The sequence below is a fragment of the Phodopus roborovskii genome, unplaced genomic scaffold (genome assembly GCF_943737965.1).
Source record: "Phodopus roborovskii unplaced genomic scaffold, PHOROB, whole genome shotgun sequence".
Taxonomy (NCBI): domain Eukaryota; kingdom Metazoa; phylum Chordata; class Mammalia; order Rodentia; family Cricetidae; genus Phodopus; species Phodopus roborovskii.
Genome location: NW_026126480.1, coordinates 12,205,372 through 12,225,389, shown reverse-complemented (window position 1 = coordinate 12,225,389; position 20,018 = coordinate 12,205,372). Strand labels below are relative to the sequence as shown.

At 40.0% G+C, this 20,018-nt stretch overlaps 1 protein-coding gene across 1 annotated transcript in view; it reads right to left on the bottom strand.

The window, feature by feature from the left end:
- The window catches only part of C2cd3 (C2 domain containing 3 centriole elongation regulator), a 94,109-nt gene that overhangs the window by 41,898 nt on the left and 32,193 nt on the right, over positions 1 to 20,018 (bottom strand). Inside the window, exons 12-20 of the mRNA XM_051192350.1 lie at positions 18,169 to 18,287; positions 16,417 to 16,539; positions 13,033 to 13,521; positions 11,190 to 11,341; positions 8,977 to 9,223; positions 5,898 to 6,078; positions 3,274 to 3,457; positions 2,057 to 2,229; positions 815 to 938 (exon numbers count right to left, since the gene is read on the bottom strand). Of these exons, the coding sequence (XP_051048307.1) occupies positions 815 to 938; positions 2,057 to 2,229; positions 3,274 to 3,457; positions 5,898 to 6,078; positions 8,977 to 9,223; positions 11,190 to 11,341; positions 13,033 to 13,521; positions 16,417 to 16,539; positions 18,169 to 18,287 (1,792 nt within the window). The remainder of the gene's footprint in view (positions 1 to 814; positions 939 to 2,056; positions 2,230 to 3,273; positions 3,458 to 5,897; positions 6,079 to 8,976; positions 9,224 to 11,189; positions 11,342 to 13,032; positions 13,522 to 16,416; positions 16,540 to 18,168; positions 18,288 to 20,018) is intronic.

Sequence of the window (20,018 nt, the reverse complement as noted above, 5' to 3'; positions counted from 1 at the left end):
ATCTTTACTGGCGCCTTCTCAACTAAGATACCCTCTGCTTCCCCAGGTTGCTTACTTTCTGGCATTGGAATGAGCAGTAGACCCAAATGTGGAATATTCCTTTACACTGTGTGAATGTCACTGTGACTGGATTAATAAAAAAAACCTGGCTAGCCAATAACTGATAGAGGTTAGGCAGGACGGCAGACAAAAATGAGAGCAGGAAGAAGAGGAGGAGGAGACTAGGAGTCCTGAAGAGATGCAGAGGAAGCAGAATAAACAGAAAGACAAGGGACAAGAGTAGGGAAATAACACTTAACGTGTTCAGAAACAACAAGAGGACCAGAGATTGGAGCCTTGGAGGAAGCAGAGGTCACAAAGACAACAGGAGGGCAAATCATATCGGCACTCACAAAACCGCAGGGACTGTGGCTTTCTTTTAATAGACACAGTCAAGGCTGGAGTCAGTTTTAACAGAGCATCATTGGTCGTTATGCTGAGAATAGTTGCAAGGAATACGAGATGGAAAAAGATGTGATACTCAGAGACAGATATACATGATCACAAGTTTATAAAGGACATGCAGCAAGCTCAGGGCATGGTTCAGGGTACAGAACATAACCATGGCATGACGGGGCTAAGGAGGGTAGAACATAGAGTTGTTGCAAAGTAAAGAAATGGATTTGAAGTAACAGTACCAAAGTCTGCGAGTGGTTTCCTAAAATTCTGAAATGTTTTCTTAACAGAAAGTCATGATTAGTGAAATGGAAATCTTTCACACTGGACAGACTGCACCACAGGAAGGTTAAGAAGCACTTTTCTAAGGTGGACTTACTTGGCTGCTGCCTGCAGACCACAGGCTCTAATAATCTGGACTGAGATGGAGACAGCTCGGGCAGCAAGAACTCCCTCTGTTGTCCTTGGGCTACGACGGTACCTCAAACCCACATCCAGCAAACCTGATGAATGACAACAGGAAGAAAGACTACCAGGTTGGCTGGAAGGCTCTCTGTTCTTCTAAGCCACCTGATCCTGGCCAGGGAGGCAGAAAGGGGATGCGACGTTTGCAATCCCAGTGAGTGACAGAAGAGATCTGTCCACAGTGTATAGTGTACTTCATGTAATCACATGCCATCTTTTCTAAAAAGTCCTCCATACTATAGCTTCTTCCAGAGACAGCTTTAAAGAAAAACTCAACAAACTGAATCACCAGGGCTCAGGAGAAACAACTCAATCTTAATTAGGGCAAGATAAAACATTTGATTTTGACAGATCATAGTAACTTAACTTAGGAAGCTAATTGCTTTTCTGGAAACCATCAGCTTGCAACACCATTTAAAGTGCCAAATTCTTGTTAAGCTCTTTCAAGTTCTGTCTGTCTGTCTGTGGTGGGGGTCACAGGATAACTTGTGGGAGGGAGTTATTTTTCTCCTTCCACCAGTTGGGTCCTGGGGACTGACTCAGGTTATCAGATTTGGCAGCAGATACTGAGCTATCTTGCTAGCCTTAATTTCATTTCCTTCTCTTGCAGCTGGAGAGATGGCTTAGCATTTGGTGCTCTTGAATAGGACCCACGCTCAGTTCTTAGACCCATGTGGAAGCTTCAAACTGCCTGGAATTTTAGTTTCAAAGGCTTTGACGCCCTCTTCTGACCCCAGGGTACTTCATGCATACACATGGATAGGCAAATACCCATACACATACATAAATCACTTTTACTGCCATATATGCTCCATGGCAGGTGTGTCCTCTGCACATGTGTATGCACACATAGATCAAAAAAGCTTTTAAACCTTTTCTCTTCCAGGCAACTTCCAATCCAAGCTATTACATCTCCTCAGTCCCACTTCTGCTCATGTTGGCTTAGAATAATGATTCTCTAGTGTACCTATAAGGTACTTAGCATTTGTGCTATGAAGACCTTTTAAATGCTTAAGAGTTTAAGATAAGATGAGACAAGCAGCATGTACACAGAGCCCACGCAACTGTGAGTTTTCTAAAATTAAATTCAGCAAGACAAAGGATATTTATATACACTGACTTTAAAAGAGAAAGATAATATCAAGTCTTCAATTACCCGATGACTGGTTCTTCAATTCTTTGCTGTTCTCAAGTCTGGGGATTAATGGAAGATTAAAGTTCTGCATTCCCACATCTTCACGGTGCTGCATGGTTACCATGGCACAGATCCTTGATAATGGCAAGGTTCCTTTGGCAACCATCTGGTCCCTTACATTAGGATAATAGTACCTGAAAACCACAAAAGCATGAAATGTCAGCTGGAATAATTAGGTGGATGAATAGCACAGTCTGCCCCAGTGATCAGTTTTCAGTAGCTAGTTATCTTTGGAGCCTAGCTGTTTTGGACTGGTATTATATAGTGGTGGATAGACTGGCAGGATATACTGCCTATTTCATGGAAACAACCTCATAAATCATACCCTCAGCTCGGGGTGACCTACAGCTTTCTGCACGAGGATCTGCATGTGCCTTGGGCCTTCCTCAAACCATCCATCCTATACCAGCACAAGTGGCTCTAGGCAGGGCAGTCTCTCCCTATTCTCTATGGCTCATCTTTGTTTCTAGTCCTATGAGATTCTAATTTACAATAGGATAAGAATCTGTTAGTACTCACTCTATTTTCTTTTCAGGTCAAACTAATCCATTCTTAGATCATAAAGCTAGGAGGTTGTAAAAATCTATTTGTGCTTGGTTTCACCTGCCTGTAGAAAGTATTTTTGTTATGTGATCCTATTTCTCCTTGCTTTACACTTCTTTGTATTCTTTTAAGCATTTTAGTAGGTTTTCTGGAGGTGCAGATGCTGGGGCAGGCTTGACATCTACAATCAGTCAGCATTCTTTCTGGAAATCTACCTGGGATTATAGCATTAAGTGGATTCATGTTTTGTGAAGATTGTTTTTCTGATGGTGGGAAGAAGCAAGTTTAGGAGTGGAGACAACAGCTGGGAGGCTGTCACAGTAGTTAAGCATCATATAACAAAGACCTGAAGTAAACCAAGTGGTACGAGAATACCAAAAATGGTGAATGCTAATGCTTAAAGGACAGTAGGAAATAAAACTAACAGGATTTTACTCCTACCATAAGTAAAAGTATTGACCTAACTGCTCAGAAGAGCCTAAAATATAAATCTCAGACACATGCTACTGTCAAATATAAAGAATATGAAGCAAGAGAGGGGTCCTGCTTAGCTTCTTACAATAGTTCCACCTGATCGAGGGCAGGACTCATTAGGACCCTTCCTAAGCAGGGGGACTGGGTTGTCCATACTATACCTGCACCAGATTTCAAACTGGACTCCTCCTCCAGGCACAAGCCCCTGGGAGGAGAAGGCACTAAGCAGGAGCCTCTGCACTGGAACTTCAGTTGGCAACAGGAGAGAGTGATGGTGCTCACTATTAAAGATGGGATCTGGGACACACAGCGTGGTTGGAGTTCTAAAGGGCTTCAGAGTAATTCCTTTGGGAAAAAAAAGCAGTTGAGACTATCTAACAAGTAAACAGATGCTGTATTTGCAGCATACTGACTTATATACATAGCATTCAATTCTAAACTCATGTTATTTCTGTGAGAACACAGATAAGGACAAGGACACTTTGAATGTATTAAAAATAGTAGGTCCCAGATCTGCTACAATCTGCATCTTCCAAATGAGTTACTCCTAACATTTCTGTATTTTGATTCATTAAGTACCATGACACTTAACAGATCCCCTTTCTGGAGGACAGTATCCAAATTTTCCATGTCCTTTCAAACACTTACCAGTCACTTAAACAATTATACCTGACTCTGTGGGTAAGAGTTTTCATAAAGATTTTGATTTGCATTCTTTAAAAGACTGATGATGCTAAGTGTCTGGCTATAGTTTGTCCCCCAAAGCCTCAAGTTCTGGAGATCCAGCCCCTAGTGTGGCTATGTTGTGAGGTGGTGTTGCTTTTAGGAGGTGGAACCTGTAGGGACGTGCTTGGGCCATGGACGGCGCTTCTCTCAGGAGGATTAGTGCTATTCTTCTGGACTAAGTCAGTTCTTCCAAGAGTAAGTTGGTACTAAGTAATGTCACCCCATGGGCTTGGCCCTTCTGGCCTTCTGATTTGGCTGATCCATCATTCTGACACAGGCAAGGGAGTCCTCAGTAGAGGCCAAGATAATGGAGGACATGTCACCTCCAAAACAGAGCTAAAATGTTCTCGTTTATTTTCTGATAGTCCCAGCCTCAGACATTTTGTTATAGCACCAAAATAGACTAACTAAGTGCTTACTAGTTATTTTATATCTCTGGAGACATTTCTATTTAGCTCTTAGTCAATTTTTGGTCTTTCTTTTGTGGTATAAGGAGTTAAATTCAGGACTTTAAATATACTAGGTCTGGTTCAACTTCTGAGCTATAACACCAGATTGTTTTTGAGACAGTCTCACACCAAGTTGCCCAGACTGGCTATGAACGTCATCCTCCTGTCTCAGTTTCTCAAGGAGTAGGCCATTATTCACTTTTATTTTAGTTTATTTTTTTGAGGTAGGGGCTAAGGTGGCTATCCTCAAACTTGTTATGCAGTTAAGGATGACCTTGATCTTCTGATTCCCCTGTTTCCACCTCCCAAATGCTCGATTATAGATGAGCATCACCATGTCTGACTTATTTGGTGCTGAGGATCAAACCCAGGGCTCTGTGCATGCTAGACAGGCCCTCTACCAACTGAGCTATATCCCTGGTCCTAGTATAAAAAAAAATGTTTTTAAGAGTTTGTAATACATTCTGTATATAAGCCCCTTCTTTGAACTCTAAAGTAATATTGAACCTGCTAGCCAGACATGCAGAATGACGAAAATTGCTTCCTATCAGATGAGATCAAACAAGGCAAAACCCTGCCTTCTTGTGTTAGTTCGTAAGAGATGACCAGAAGTTAGAGATGGAAAGGGTAGGGCAGTACAGTCAAAGAAACTCTGGGTCTGAGTCTAGGTTTGTTTGTTTGTTTTCTTGAGATGGGGGTCTCCTAAGGTATTCCAGGCCAGGCTTGAACTCTCAATCCTCCTGACTTAACCTCCCAAGTGTTGGGATTAACAGGTATGTACCACCATGCTTGATCAGGGTTGGAATTCTAAATTTGGCACTTGTTACTGAGGTGGCTCCAGGCAAGTCACTTAACGCTTCTGACACTTGTTTTCTCCTTTATAGAACAGAACAGAATCTACCTAGAAAAGTAGTTTGTAGGGTCTAGGATTATGATCTACAGAAGTTAGTTATGTGGACATTTGTAGTCACAGTGACTTTACAAAGCACGATTGCCTCAAAATATCAGTAACACACACACACACACACACACACACACACACACACACACACACACACAAACACACATGTAAATATGGACTACTATGTAAATAACTGGTAGATTTAGGCAAGAGGTACATAGAAATTCTTTGTACTATTTTTATAAATGTTCTTTAAATCTGAACCATATCAAAATAAAAAGATTACATGAATCCATATTTTGTTGCTTGTTTCTACATTGGAAGTGCTGAAGCAATGGTCAGAAGACATCTGAAAGATACTTTGCTTGAGAAACCTTTCAAAACCAGAGATTAAGGAAACCCTGGCATATTCTCTAACTCAACACACACGCCAAGTACACCAAGAAAAAGTTCAGTGTATGAATGTGTTACTCCATGTTATTAATGTACATGAGAACATATATGACTACTATGAACCTTTTCAAAAAAAGTAGTTAAAAAGCAAAATGACAATTTAGGCCATCTTTTATGTTACATGTCCACATAACTATCTTATCCCTAGGTAAGATTGGGAACAACTAACAAGACAAAATCTACTCGGGAAAAACAGTTCCTCAGTGTGTCCAAAAAAAGAACCAAGAAGGAGTGAGAAGATGTGGTTCCAGCCTACCATTTTCAAGGAAGTCAGGTCCTTGGAGCACGCTGGGTTGGGAGTCTTGGAACGGAAAGTAGTACTGGATGTAACAATCTGCTTCTCCCCAGACTGTTGCCTGAAGGGGCATGAGTCCTTTGACCATCACCACATGGAACTCAAAGTGGTGCTCCATCAATCGGTTTCCTGGGTTTTCTGGCTATGAAATGAAGCAGATACTGATGAGCTTTAAAGGTGAACCTGTTTAGAATACCCTTGCTTGTCTATGAAGAAACCTAACAAATATCTATGTATAAGTCTCTCAACTGCTTAGTGTAACCAGAACAAGCAAGATTTACCCTAGACCTTCAGACTGTGTCAGTGTTAGGAAGTCATAAATATGATTCAGTGCATGAGTGGAACACAGGAAGATGGTCTCAGTCTCAACAAATGCAAAATTCAACATCTGTTGTTGATAAAAGCTCTCAGAACACAGAATAGGACATTATTTCCTTAATAGGAAAAATAATACATATTTGAAGCAAGCAAGTATAATCATTACTTCTAAGTAAGTTGGGGATAATGCTGAGACTTGGGGAGACAGTGAACACATGGTTGCTAAGGGTATTATTTCATAACTACTACTTGTCTGCTTATTGAGTGTTTACCATGAGCCAGGTACTGTATCCACACTTGCCTTGTAGTAGCTGTCTAAAATATATGACTGTGAACTATAGCCCAGGCTCACAAGCTCCCTGACCTTGTAGCCAGTGTTCTTTAGCTCTATCTTACACAGCCTCAGCAGACACTAGCAACCAGTTAACAGAAAAGTTCAAAGGACGAATTCAGGGTACAGCTAAGAGTGGGAATAGGTTTTAAATAACACCCTAACTACAAATCCAAAAAATCTAGAGAAGACTGCATTAAGTATTTGTTTTGAAATCCAAAAACATATGTAAGCAAAACTGGTTCAAAAAGTTCCCTTTGAGAAACAGAAAGCTTGTAATTTGATCCTTGGAAGAGGGGAAAAAAATGGCAGAGTGGAGCCCTCTTAAGAGTCACAGCAGCTGTTAAATTTGGCCATATGGCACTAGAGCATCTTAACAATTGGTCCTGCAGATGGTGAACTGGATGAAAGGTGTGTAAGAGGGAAAGGGTTACATGTATAAATATCTAACCATACAGGCAAATCTCCCAAGGATTTCCTCCATGGATGTACCCTAAGAATCATGTTCTAACTTTCTGTATGAATTTAATAGATCTCTGAGTCTATACTGCATGCTAAGGACTATACACCACCTAAAAAGATGTAAAAATATTATAGGGTTATTCTTTATCTGTGCTTTTAAATTTTCAATTAGCAAGTTATGACTCCAGGCAATTAATACAGTGACTTTGACTCTGTTTTACCACCTATTAAAAAAAAAAAGTTAAAATTTCTGTATGCAGCTATTATGAAACAAAGAAATATAGGCCAATATACTTTCTCAATTGTACAACAATGTATTAATTACTAGTGAAAAACAAGGCATGTCATTGTTAACTTATCACACAGACTTCATCAACACATAGGGTAAGATTTTGGTTTTGTGCTTGGGTCTCTATCTCTCATGTACTTTGGAAGATTAGTACCTGGTTGTCCAAACAGATTTCTTCTTTTCTTGTGGTACTGAAATCAAAACCAGTCTTTTACGTACTTGGTCAGTTATTAAAGATTTGTTTATATTTTATATGTATGTATCTAAATATGTATATATGTACGTGTGTGTGTGTGTACCACATGTGGGCAGGGTGTTGGGTCCCCTAGAAATGAAGTTATGAGAATTATGAGCTGTCTCATGTACATGCTTGGAACTGAACTTGGGACTTCTGCAAGAGCAGCTACTGCTCTTAACCACTGAGCAATCTCTCCAGCTCCAAAAGTCTTCAGTTTGTGTGTGTGTGTGTGTGTGTGTGTGTGTGTGTGTGTGTATATATTTTGAGACATTCTTTCATGTAGCCCAGGTTGGCCTTGAACTTACTACATAGCCAAGGATAGCTTTGAGTATTTGAGTCTCCAGCCTCTACTTTCCAAGTGGGGATGATGGATGTGTGCTGCCACATTTGGTTTTGTGCAGTCCCAATGATAAAACACAAGGGTTCATGAATGGTAGGTAAGCACGCTACCAACTGAGCTACATGCTCAGAAGACTAGGTTAGTTCTTTATCATGAACTATGGCTCTAATCCTAGATTTTGTTTATAAATTCAATGAGCTAAGAGGGCTATAAAGACCATTTAAAATATAAGAGAAGAATACCATTGACTCTTTTGATTTAAAACAAGTACTTTAGGGCAGAGGAGAAAGCTTAGTGTGGTAGCCTGTGGCTGCAATTCAAGTGCTCAAGAGGCAGAGACAGGTGGATCCCTGGGTTCACGGGCTAGTCAGTCTAGCATAATTGGTGAGTTCCAGGTCTCACTGAGAAAGGCTGTCTTAAAGGACAAGGTACAGAGGGCTGAAACAATGGCTCCATAGTTGAGAACACTGGATGCTCTTCCAGAAGGCCAGGGTTTGATTCCCAGCACCCACACAACAGCTCACAACGTCTGTAACTCCAGTTCAAGTCTGATGCCCTTGTACATCTGGCACCAGGTACAAACATGGTGAATAGATGTATATGCAAGTGAAACACCCATACACACACACACACACACACACACACACACACACACACGTGTGTGTGTGTATATATATGTGTATATATGATGAAAAAGTATTAAAAATTATTAAAAATAAAATTTAAAAAATTATTTAAAAATGTAGAGAGCAATAGAGAACAAAAGCCAGTGCTAACCTCTAGCCTCTACCTGCACACACATGTGCACATACTTAAAATACATATATACCAGACACACACGACTGAAAGGTAGAAGGCTCCTGAAGAATGACACCTGCTTTTAAGTACTAGCTGCTGTATGCATGTGTGAACACATGCACTTAAATAATGCGCGCACACACATAACTTCCTTGACATAAATTAAAACAAGTACTGAAGTGCCATTCACTGGGTAATTGTTTCGTTAAAATGTGTAAGAGAAAATGAGATAGTTTTCTGTGAACCATAATGTTGGGTCATTACCATAGCAACAGATGCTATAGGTGGCTGGTCCAGGAAATGGGCTGGCCTAGGGCTGAAGGGAGGGAGTGTTCCTTCTTCATTCTTTAATCTTTGAAGCATCATTATCTGATCTGAAGAACCCATGGCTAAAAAAACTCGAAGACTCCCATTTTGGTGGCCTGAGAATACATCAATCACAGGCATATAGCTGTCAACAGCAACAACTGGGTACCTGGCATCAAGCAGCAGGCGAGAAATCTTGGGATCTCTAGGGAATAAGACATTGTCAATGAGAAAATAACAACAACTATTAGTCATGTCAGAGTTGCTTACTTAGCTCATTTTCTCAGTTTGTTAGAAATGGATTGATAACTAGAAAAATAAATTAGTGGCTTTAAAAAAATATGATTCTGTTAGTAACCAAACTAAAATGACAAGGAAAGTAAATTCAGTCTGCAGTAAGTACAGGGCTGGGAAGGAGTCCAGTTTATCTCTGTACCATGGTAGCACCAAGTCCAGTGTCTGCAATGGAACAGTATTACAGAATGAGCTTGTTGAAATGATTTTATATAGCTAATGTGGCCAACTAGGAAAGGAATAGATGTCATAGTCTGAAAGGTAAGATCTGGCCAGGCGGTTGTGGTGCACACCTTTAATTCTGGTACTCAGGAGGCAGAGGCAGGTGGATCTCTGAGTTTGAGGCCAGCTTGGCCTACAAGAGCTAGTTCCAGGACAGCTTCCCAAACCATAGAAAAACCCTGTCTTGAAAAACAAAAAACAAAAACAAACCAGAAAAAAAAAAAAAATAGGAAGAAAAGATCTGGATAATAGTACCAATGATATCTACTATCTACTAAGCATTAACTACATAGAAGCATTAATTATTTTCATAGTGTTTTTAACCCATTTACACTGAAAAAGTTGGTATTACAAATTATTAACAAGTGATAAAATATTATTTAACTCTTTCTCTCCCCTGTCTCCCTCCCCTTCTCTCTCTCTCTCTCTCTCTCAGTCTCTTTCATCTCTCCCACTGCTCCTGTTTCCCCTGTCCCTGGAAACTGGTCTCCCCACTTCCCTTTCCTTTAAAAAAATTCTTATTCAAAAGGTTAAGTAACTTAGTTAAGGCTATAAAGCTGGCAATTGAGCTGGGATTCACGGATTGGTTATTTTTTACTTTTAACTAATTTGGCAGCCCATGCATGTATGTATATGTATGTGTACATGGAACCTGGAGGTTGATGTCGTTTTTTTTCCTTGATTGCCTTCGATATTTTTTGAGATGTCTCTTACTTAATCTGAGGTATCATTTTGGCAAGACTGGCTAGCCAGGAAGCTCCTGGGGACCCCCCTGCTTCCATCCACACAGTGGTGGGTTTACAGATGCATGCATCGGTGCTGGGAATAGAACTGTACCGGCCAAGCTATCTCACTACCTCCAAAGCCCCTTATTTATCTTTGCACTGTTCTACCACTGAGTTACACCTCTAGTCCTGAACTATTTGACTCTAAATCCAAATAATTTTCTTTTACCACACTGGCTCTTGGTGCTGTCACTTACTTGTTGTATGGCTTAAATCACCAATTTAACTTTTCACAGCCCAGTTCCTTATTTGTAAAATATAGGTCCTGAAACATCTATAACAGAGTTGTTAGGACTAAACTGAGATAGCTCACGTATAATGTCAACCATGGTACTTGGTATAAAGTAAATTCTCAGTAATTGGTAGCTACTACTGTTTTGTACTTGATCAACAAAGGATGGCATCTAATGGGATAAGAAGGGAAGCACTCCTTAGCCTGGTTATGGCCAATGTTACCTACCATCATAAGTACTTACCTATTTCTACAAGGCAAACCCATGCATTTTTCTCACTAGATCCTCATGATTGCTCCACAAGCGAGAGACAGTGGACCTAGCATCACCCTTATTTTAGGGGCGAGGAAAAAGAATCCAGAGATACTGAATTCCTAAAAAGTCACAGGACAGCTTTCCTCACTTGTAAAATAAGGACCACGATAATTTCTCATGAGGTTATAGTGAAGCTCTAGTGAGATAATGCACACACAAGTGTTGTAAAATTTGTAGCAGGTCATGCTTGGTGCTTAAGCAATTAAAAATCTGTACTTTGAATCAAACAGAAAAGGAAGTCTTGCACATCCAACGAATTCATCTTCAGTCTACATAGAGTTAAAAATGAAGAATAAAGAATACTCCAAAAGGTCCCATTTACTTGAATGACATGTAAAACTGATGGAGGGGGAGTTTCACCAGCCCGAGCAGCTTGTCCTGTCCTGGGCTCCGCACCTTGTTCCAAGTTTCAATTATCATCACATTGTTCTTAAGTCTTTCCAGGTATTTGGAAGACAGAGAGACAGGAATCACCTAGGAGAATAATCAGGAAAAAAAAATTTCTACCACTAAATTTATACTTTTATTCAAATAGTGTTTACTGAAAGCCTACTAATGTGCATGCACAGTACTATGCTGAAAATATTAACATTCAGTCTGTATCCTCATAGACACACAACGTGGTATAAGAGACTAACACACATAAAAAGACAGCTACAAACCAGTATGGGTTCTCTCTGATGACAGGTTTTACAGAGAAGATTGTCAGGCATATCAAATATGCCTATCAAACTTACCCAATCTTTTCTAAGGTAAAGTGATCCACCCCTTTAAACCCTGCTGGAAGGTATGTGTGCTTAAAGTTTTTAAAAAATTATTTTCAGTGAAGTATATGTATATATTGTTTATGTGTGGTTATCTGCACGGAGGCTGGAGGCTTGGGAGTTATAGGTCATTGTGAACTGCCTAATGAGGGTGCTGGGAAACAAACTCAGGTGCTCTGTAAGAGCACTGCATATTCATAGCAAGAGCCATTTCTCCAGCCTGGAGAAAGAGTTTTGAACCCTTTATCAAAGGGTTGCCAATCCAGTGCTTAGACAACATTTAATAAACAGAATGCAAAAAACAAACAACAATACAAACTCCTCTGATTAATATATATCATAGCAAATAGCAAAGGCAGCTGATCTTCTGGATTTTCATTTAAAATTATTCTAGAATAAGCTAGCTGGTAGTTGAACTAGGGATCTACAGCTAAGAGCAGCTCCATCAAATTAATAGAAGTGGCAAGAGGCCATCAATTTATACTTTTATTCAACAAGTGTTTACTGAAAGCCTCCTATGTGCATTCACAGTACTATGCTGCTCAATAAGGATGTGTAGGTGAAAGAACAAATGGCACAGACTAGAAAATGCTAGTGTAAAGATGCTTTAGAGACACCCAGGTGCTCAAGTCTGGAGGGAGATGTGGACTCACACAGAAGTAAAGAATTGGAAGTTATCTTCACAGAATGAAGCTGAAGCTGTGGGAACACATGTCGCCAAAAAGAAGAGGGAGATCAGAATTAGATTCGGCAAGTGGGGGCCTAACAGTTAAACGCTAGAGAAGAAGGAGAATATTCTGCTGCCTCCACCCTTTTCCTAATGGAGGGCAAACCCAACCCTTCCCAAGGAAGATGAGTTAGGTTTTCTCTTGGCCTGGAGACTGAAAGTGATTAGCTTCTGAGTCAGGAAGAAAACCAGAGTGGCTTGCTGTGGATGTAGCTCAGTGATATAGTGCTTGCTTAACACATGCAAGGCCTTAGGCTCAATCATCAGTGTCCAGAAAGAAAAAAAAAAAAAAAAAAAAAAAAAAGCATCAGCACAAAATTCTACAGAGGAATCAAGAGATGGATTATTAAAATAGAGAATAAATGAGAGAAAATATGTAACTAAAAAACCAAAAACTTTAGAGATAAGAGAAAGGTGGGTAGTTTAACTGATAGTTTTGAAGGAAATAGAGGTTAGATCTTGGGCAAACAGAACAATGGTAAACAGACAGAGACAGAAACAAGTAGAGATCAAAACTTTGGACAGTATCAACCCCTCCCACCGCACAGCACACCAGGAAGCTACCAGAGTCTCTTTCAGTATGAAGACTCTATACTTAAGACAGAATCATGAGATAGGAGACATTTGCCTCCAGCCCCCATAACCACAAATGGATAGGAAATACACAAAGTTACCTGGGAGAAATTAAACACAGGCTGTGATGTGCCCCATGAGATGGCAGATGTGGTGACTTCCTCTGTGCTGAAGAGCTTGCACTTTAAATAAACGTTGCATGGTGGTGGCTTCTCTGACTCCCCAGAAACAAAACCTTTCCCATCTGGCACCATCAACAGTACATGTAATAGTAAAGTGTTTTCTTTGCTTGACCCATTTGTTAGATGTACTAAATTGTGATGTGGCATTGTCATGAAGCTTGAATTTGAGGCTACGGGGTGTGCTGACTTTGGGTTGGAGAGCACTAAATTCTGTGTTTTCTTTGCAGTTTCCTCATGAATTTGGTTTGAGTTCTGTGGATTTTTGGTACAGGTTGTGTCCTGGAGTGTTTCTGGTGATATCATATCTGGACTCGGAGCGGCAGAAAGTGGAGTATGTTGGGTGCTGCTACTTAACTTAGCACTGATACCAGTGAAATCCTTGTTGCCTAAAACAAGCTCCATGGTGACCTAGAAAACACAAAAGGAGAAGCATCAATAAGAATGCCTCACAGAACTGGAATCAGAATCTTGGAGCTGACAGCAAACTTAAGAATGTATTCACCCATCCTCAAATACTAACAGACAGACTCCCCATGGAAGGCCTCACCCTCCCTGGGGAGCAGAAAGGGCATTTGGTAGGGGGAACAGAGGAGGATGGGGTGTGTGTGCGGGAACTGGGATTGACATGTAAAACAAGCTTGTTTCAAATTCAAATAAAAAATTACATAAATAAAAAATTACTAACAGACAGACATACATACATACATACATACATACATACATATATGTCAACTTGCCAGACTAACTGGAGCAGATTACTTATCAGTATATGATAACCTGGAAAATCATCCTGTACCAGAAAATAAGGAAATGCTAAGAAAAGGATGGAGACATGTATAACTGACACAGACTCCAGCCGAAGAAGCTCCCACTGGCCAAGTCAGAATTAGTAACAACAACAGATTATATAACCAATTGACTAATGTAAGAATCTGTCTGTTCACACTAACAGAAAATCAGCCTGGAAAGGGACAGTAACTCCTCTTTATCATCACGCAGAATAATGTCAAACAATAAATGCTGAGAGAGCTGGATGTAGCTCTGTGTTAGAGGAGGTACATAATGGGCACAAAGCTCCAAGTTCCAGCACTGGAGGGGAAAAAAAAAAAAAGCACAAGGAACATGAAGTTAGAAATCACCATTTTAAGCCAGGTGTTGTGTGGCACGGTTTTAAACCCTAACACTTGGGAGGCAGAGACAGACAGATCTCTTTGAGTTTGAGGTCAGCCGGTTCTACATAGTGAGTTCCAGGACAGCCAGGAATACACAGTGAGACCCTATCTCAAAAACAAGAACAAAAGAGAAACTACTAATTATCTTAATAACATGACTGAGCTAAGTTAGCTAGAGCACACATGTCATTCCTGGACTTGGGGAGGCTGGAAAGGAGGATCAAGAATTTGAGACTACATAATGAAGCCCTGTTTCAAAAAATAAAACAAAATAAAAAAACTAATTTAGGTAAACCAGTAGAGGAATAGCCTATAGAATAAATAACTGGCTTACCTTAAAAATTACTAAAACACTGAAATAAGAAGGGCTTAAGGAACCATTTTAATTGAAAGGGAATTGGAAGGAAATGAAAAGTCTCCATGGGGGGGTGCTATAAAGGGAAAAGTACTGACACGACTGGTGAGATTAGTATAGGTTGTAGATGGGACATATCACTCATGTTACGTTCATTTTTAAAACTCAAGTACTATGTGTGATACAATGTTTCCAGGAAACATGGAATCCATGTGAAGGGACTTAACAGGAACAGGCTTGATGTAACTTAATCTCAAAAAGTTGAGAAAATATTCATGTGTGTACATTTATACTACATATTTATGCCGATATGGAGGGAGAAGAGAAAGTGAGGAGATAAAGGAGGAGCCAGACCCTGCCTCAAAACAAACAAACAAACAAACAAACAAAAACCAAACCAAAACCAAGCAAGCAGAAGAGAGTAAGAAAAGAATCTAAAGAGCAGAAGTGGTTACTAGTTACTGGAAGAGTGAATTACCAAGGATAGAGTGCATACTGCTTTTCTCTGAAATCCTAGTGTTCCATAGCCAAGCTCTTTTTCTCTGTCAAGTCTCAACCTTGTTTAGTACTTCTCAGTTCCTACCACGTACAACAGTGGCCTCAACCTTCACTTTAATACAGTCCCTCATGTGGTGACCCCAACCCTAAAATTATTTCCACTGCTACTTCATAATTGCAATTTTGCTGCTATGAATTGCAATGTAACTATCTGATATGCAGGATATCTGACATGCAACCCCTGTGAAAAGGTTGTTCAACCCCCAAGGGGGTCACAACCTACAAGTTGAGAATCATTGGTGTAGGGTAAGGACAGAAACAAATTTCATCTCATCAATCCAACTTGTTACCTTTCTAAGACTTTAACTTTGAAGTCAAGAAGCCTTGTACTTTAACCCTTTGGCCAATTAGGAGTAATAAGAATGTTTTAGGACATGAGTATGGAAATTTCAAAAACTGAACAACTAGAGTTGGGCATGGTGGCCGGTGTTCAGGAGGCCAAGAGGCAGAGGACTACAGATTTGAAAGGAAGCTTGTACTACATAGTGAGTTCCAGGCCATCGTGGACTATATAGAGAGATTCTGTCTCAAAAATCAAACCAGAAACCTTAATGAGAGAACAAACAAGGCTGTACTGGATCCATATATTCCAATCCTGCTACCAAGGCACCCTGAGGCTGCTCACACCGGCCGGCCAGGAAAGGGCCCTTGCTCTAAGACACCGCAGAACTCACTCCAGCAGGCACGCACTGCTGCTTTCTTTGTTCCTTGCCATTATCCAGTATCTGTTCAGAATTAATGCGTTTTCATTTCACCATCTCTCCCTGTAATGTACCGTCCGCAGAGAAATACTTTAAAATGAAAATAAGATGTCACTCCAATGCGTTGGTGCCTTTTCCTTGGCTGACAGGCCAAAATTTAAATACTGCCTTGACCTAAAGGTTCTGAACTTCACTTACCAGGTGTACAACTCTACTTTCTACCATTTTAACTCTTGCTTGCTATCCTGTTATATACCAATCCTTAGGGCTTTTTACTTTTCTTTTTCAACTACCACTTCAGACACAGCTTGTTAGAGAGGGCTTGTCTGCCCACCCCCTGCTTCCTCCCAGGCACTATTGTACGTATTTATTGCCTTCACGGCATTCTGTTGCTCTTCAACAGAAGCCTCCCAACTGCAGAGACCTTGCTTTTCCCCTTCACAGCTATATTCTCAGTGCTAGGCAATAGGTCATGCTCAGGAAACACTTGTGACTTTCTGGATGCATACACACATACCTTCAGGGGGCCAAGTGAAGATGAACCATTTTCCTGCTGCACCGGAAGCTCGCCACTAAAAGACAGCAACTCTGACTGAATGACAGCACGCAAAGGGAGAGATGCAGATCCAATGACTTCTGGCTGACAGGATAAGGAAAGAAAAAGCTTAAGGAGGAGCCACGGGGGACTTTAACTGAAGTGATAGCCTATGATGGCTTTGTGAGACTAGTGCTTGATGAAGTACAAAGTTCCACTATGATGTGACCAATACAGCTTGCCAGCTTTTACTTTACTTTGTGCGTTTTATTATCTCCCCTAGAAAATACAGATTACAGAGGGTTTCATAAGTCACAGAAGTCATCTTTCTCCATTAAAACTTACTTCTCACATACTGTTCACTTCAGTAAGATTCCATAACTAATGTTTTAAGACTAAGAAATCACACTTGATATGCCTGATACTATCAAGGCTACAAAGGAACAAGAGGTTGGCTTATGAGCAAGCTGGAATATAAACTGCCAACATATCTTCATACAGGAAAGTTGGCAGTTATTATGAGCAGCTTTGTATTTTTTGCTGCAGCAATTCAATTTCTGGAATTTACACTAGAGAAATAACAACATATAAAAGCTATGTACAAACTGCACATGTTAAAAATAGCTAATAACTAGAAACAATTAAATGTCTAATGCAGTGTTTCTTAACCTGTGGGTCAAGACCCACGGGGATCACATATCAGATATTTACATAACAGATTTACAATGTATATCAGATAGTTACAATTCACAGCAGTAGCAAAATTACAGTTGTGAAGTAGTAATGAAGTAATTTTATAGCTGGAAGCTCACCACAACACTGTATTAAGAAGATTAATCACTTTGATAATTAGAAAAAAGCCATTAACTAGGTTTAGGGAAATGCAATGTAAATATATTAAAATGTTAACTGAGGTTGTCTTGACGTTTTCTCACTACTGAACAATTCTGTGACTTTTACTCCTTCTTTTTCCTATTTTGCTATTTTTCCAAGCAGTTGGATTGTTTATATTCTGGGGTGGGGGGGCACCACAGCAAAGAAAAGTTGCATTCATCCTATTCGCACCAGAGATGGAGTCACATCTTCTGGGTTGCCCTTTCATTGAAGGAGCAATGAAAGTGCCACCCACCCATGTCACTCCTCCCTGAGGAGTCACTGCCAGTGACCTTAATAAACTGGAACTATCTCATCAATTGCTACCCACAATTTTATTATTTTGCGTGTGTGCTGGGTACTGTAGGCATTCTGCCCATAAACAGGAAGAGGACTTCAAGTTAAGGCCCACATAAAACACCTACACTGACACTGGCCTACATGTGTAGGGACAGCCAGGAGGTCATGGACATGGGCTCTGTCAGCTGTGGTTGGCACACTCCCACAATCCTAGCACTTAGAAGGCTAAGATGGAGGACCACAAGTTCAAGACCAGCCTGGGCTACATAAATGAGACCCTGTCTCAAAAATAAAAACCAAAAACCAAAAACCAGATCAGACCTTCAAGAACTTGCATGATGCTCTGGCCCTGCTTTTGTTAGAATGGCAATCTTAGACAAGTCACTGAACCTAAGTCTCAGTTTCTTCTTCTAGGAAATGAAGGCGGTAAGGAACTTGATTCACAGGGTTATTGTTGGCAGATAGTATTTAACATAGTAATATCTGTGCTACTTGAGCCCAGAAATCTTAGAAAACGCTTAGTGTGAATGGTGGTAGGAATAGTAGGCTCAAATGACTTACCTTTTTCTGTGGAGTTTTCTTTGCATAAATTTGGAAGGTGAGGTTAGAATTCCACCAGTGCTCTATCATTGGGCCACCAAACTCTACTGGACACACAAATCGCTGCTGGAATTTCACCACTGTGAAGGAGAACAGAAACAGGCACATGTCATACAATCCAGCCACAGCTATCATTAATCCATGCTTTGCCTCCACCTGCCCTTTTCAGGTCTTTCAGGAATTCAGTCAGTGTGACTTCATAAAATCAAAGGCTGTAAGAAGAGACACGAAGGGTACAGTAGCAGGAGATAGGCGGGATTATAACGTTCAGATGTGCTATGAGAAATGGTCATCAAACAGGAACCAAGATATCAAAGGAGACTTACTCATACATTTCACTGTGGCCAAGACATTGTGATTTTTAAAATGTTTATTTATTTATTTTGAGATCAGGTCTCACTATGTAGCCCTGGCTGGCTTGGAACTCACAGGAATCTGCCTGACTCTATCACCCAAGTGCTGGGATTAAAGGTGACCTAGCAAACATTACTGTTTTTGAAAACCAGATAGGCAAGTGGCTCAACAGAAAAAAGGAGATTAACTAGAAGGAAGAAGAGGAAGAAATGAATTCATAGAAGAACAAAATTAAAAATTCCAGTAATAAAAGTAAGCAAAATTTCTAGATAGTGGACAAGACATTCAGGCTGTCATTTAAGCTGAGTATCAACTACTCATCAACTACTTAGACGTGTCAGTTAGAGTAGAGGCCTCGGAATAAATAGGGATTTCTGCTGGAAACAGGATGAAGTGATAGTTGTATATAGTTTGTCTTCTTTGATATGAAGCTTCATCTGAGAAATAGAGATCTGAGAATCAAATCAAAGGAGATGCGCTCACTTCAGTTCCATTTGTCACCTCTAAGATATCCTTCCTGGTTATTCACTTCTGAGCATCTTCAGAGGTCTGCAGAAGCCTCATCAACAGCCTGGTTATGCAGAGAATCTGGCACTAAATATTCATTCATTCTAATTACCACTTTTGACCTTCTCTTCTCTGTTCATGTCTGGCAATCTTAATTCTTGACTCTCACCTTCTCATTACTCTTAAACAGTATATGGGTCTTTATCCACACTGCTGTACCCAGGAAAAGGATTGTAACATGTGTACCTCTTTTGGGCACCAGGAATGTCAACTAAGGGGACAAATAGAAAGACTCTGGCTACAGTAGTAGCTCTTAAAGAACAAACTGAATTCTATTGCAATCTGGTATTAAGATTGCTCCTTCCTACCTAGGCACATTTCCTCATAATTACTGTATCAATCATACAATTCTGTTTCTTAATCCTTTTCCACTAAGTGAGTCAATGAGACAATGGAAGAAATCTGTATAAGTTGCTAACCATGTCTTAGAGAAAGATTTTTAGAATTGAAAGAGATCATGAAATAAATACTCTAATCTATATTATTATTAAAAGAGGCCGGAAAGACAATGATTTGCTAAGATCACACAATTAGTGTTTGGTATGATCAAAATGAGGATTCCGTTTTCAAAGCAGACTGTATTAGAAAAGCAGCTGTTGGGAGAGTAAGTGTTACCAAGCCTGATAACTTGAGTTCCATGCCTGGAGCCCACATCAGGAGAGAGTTGGTTCCTGAAAGTTTGCACTAGACTTCTACACCTGCTGCTGCTCCTCACATCGACCTTTACAGACAAAATTAAATTTCAAAACAAAAATGTCATTAAAAAAAAAATCAATGTAATATTAGGTTACAGGAACCTATTTTTTGGTATTTAAATATTTACAACATAAAAGAAAATAAAAGAGTATCAAAAGTACAAGTGACAAGAGAAAAAAATGGATAAAATCAAC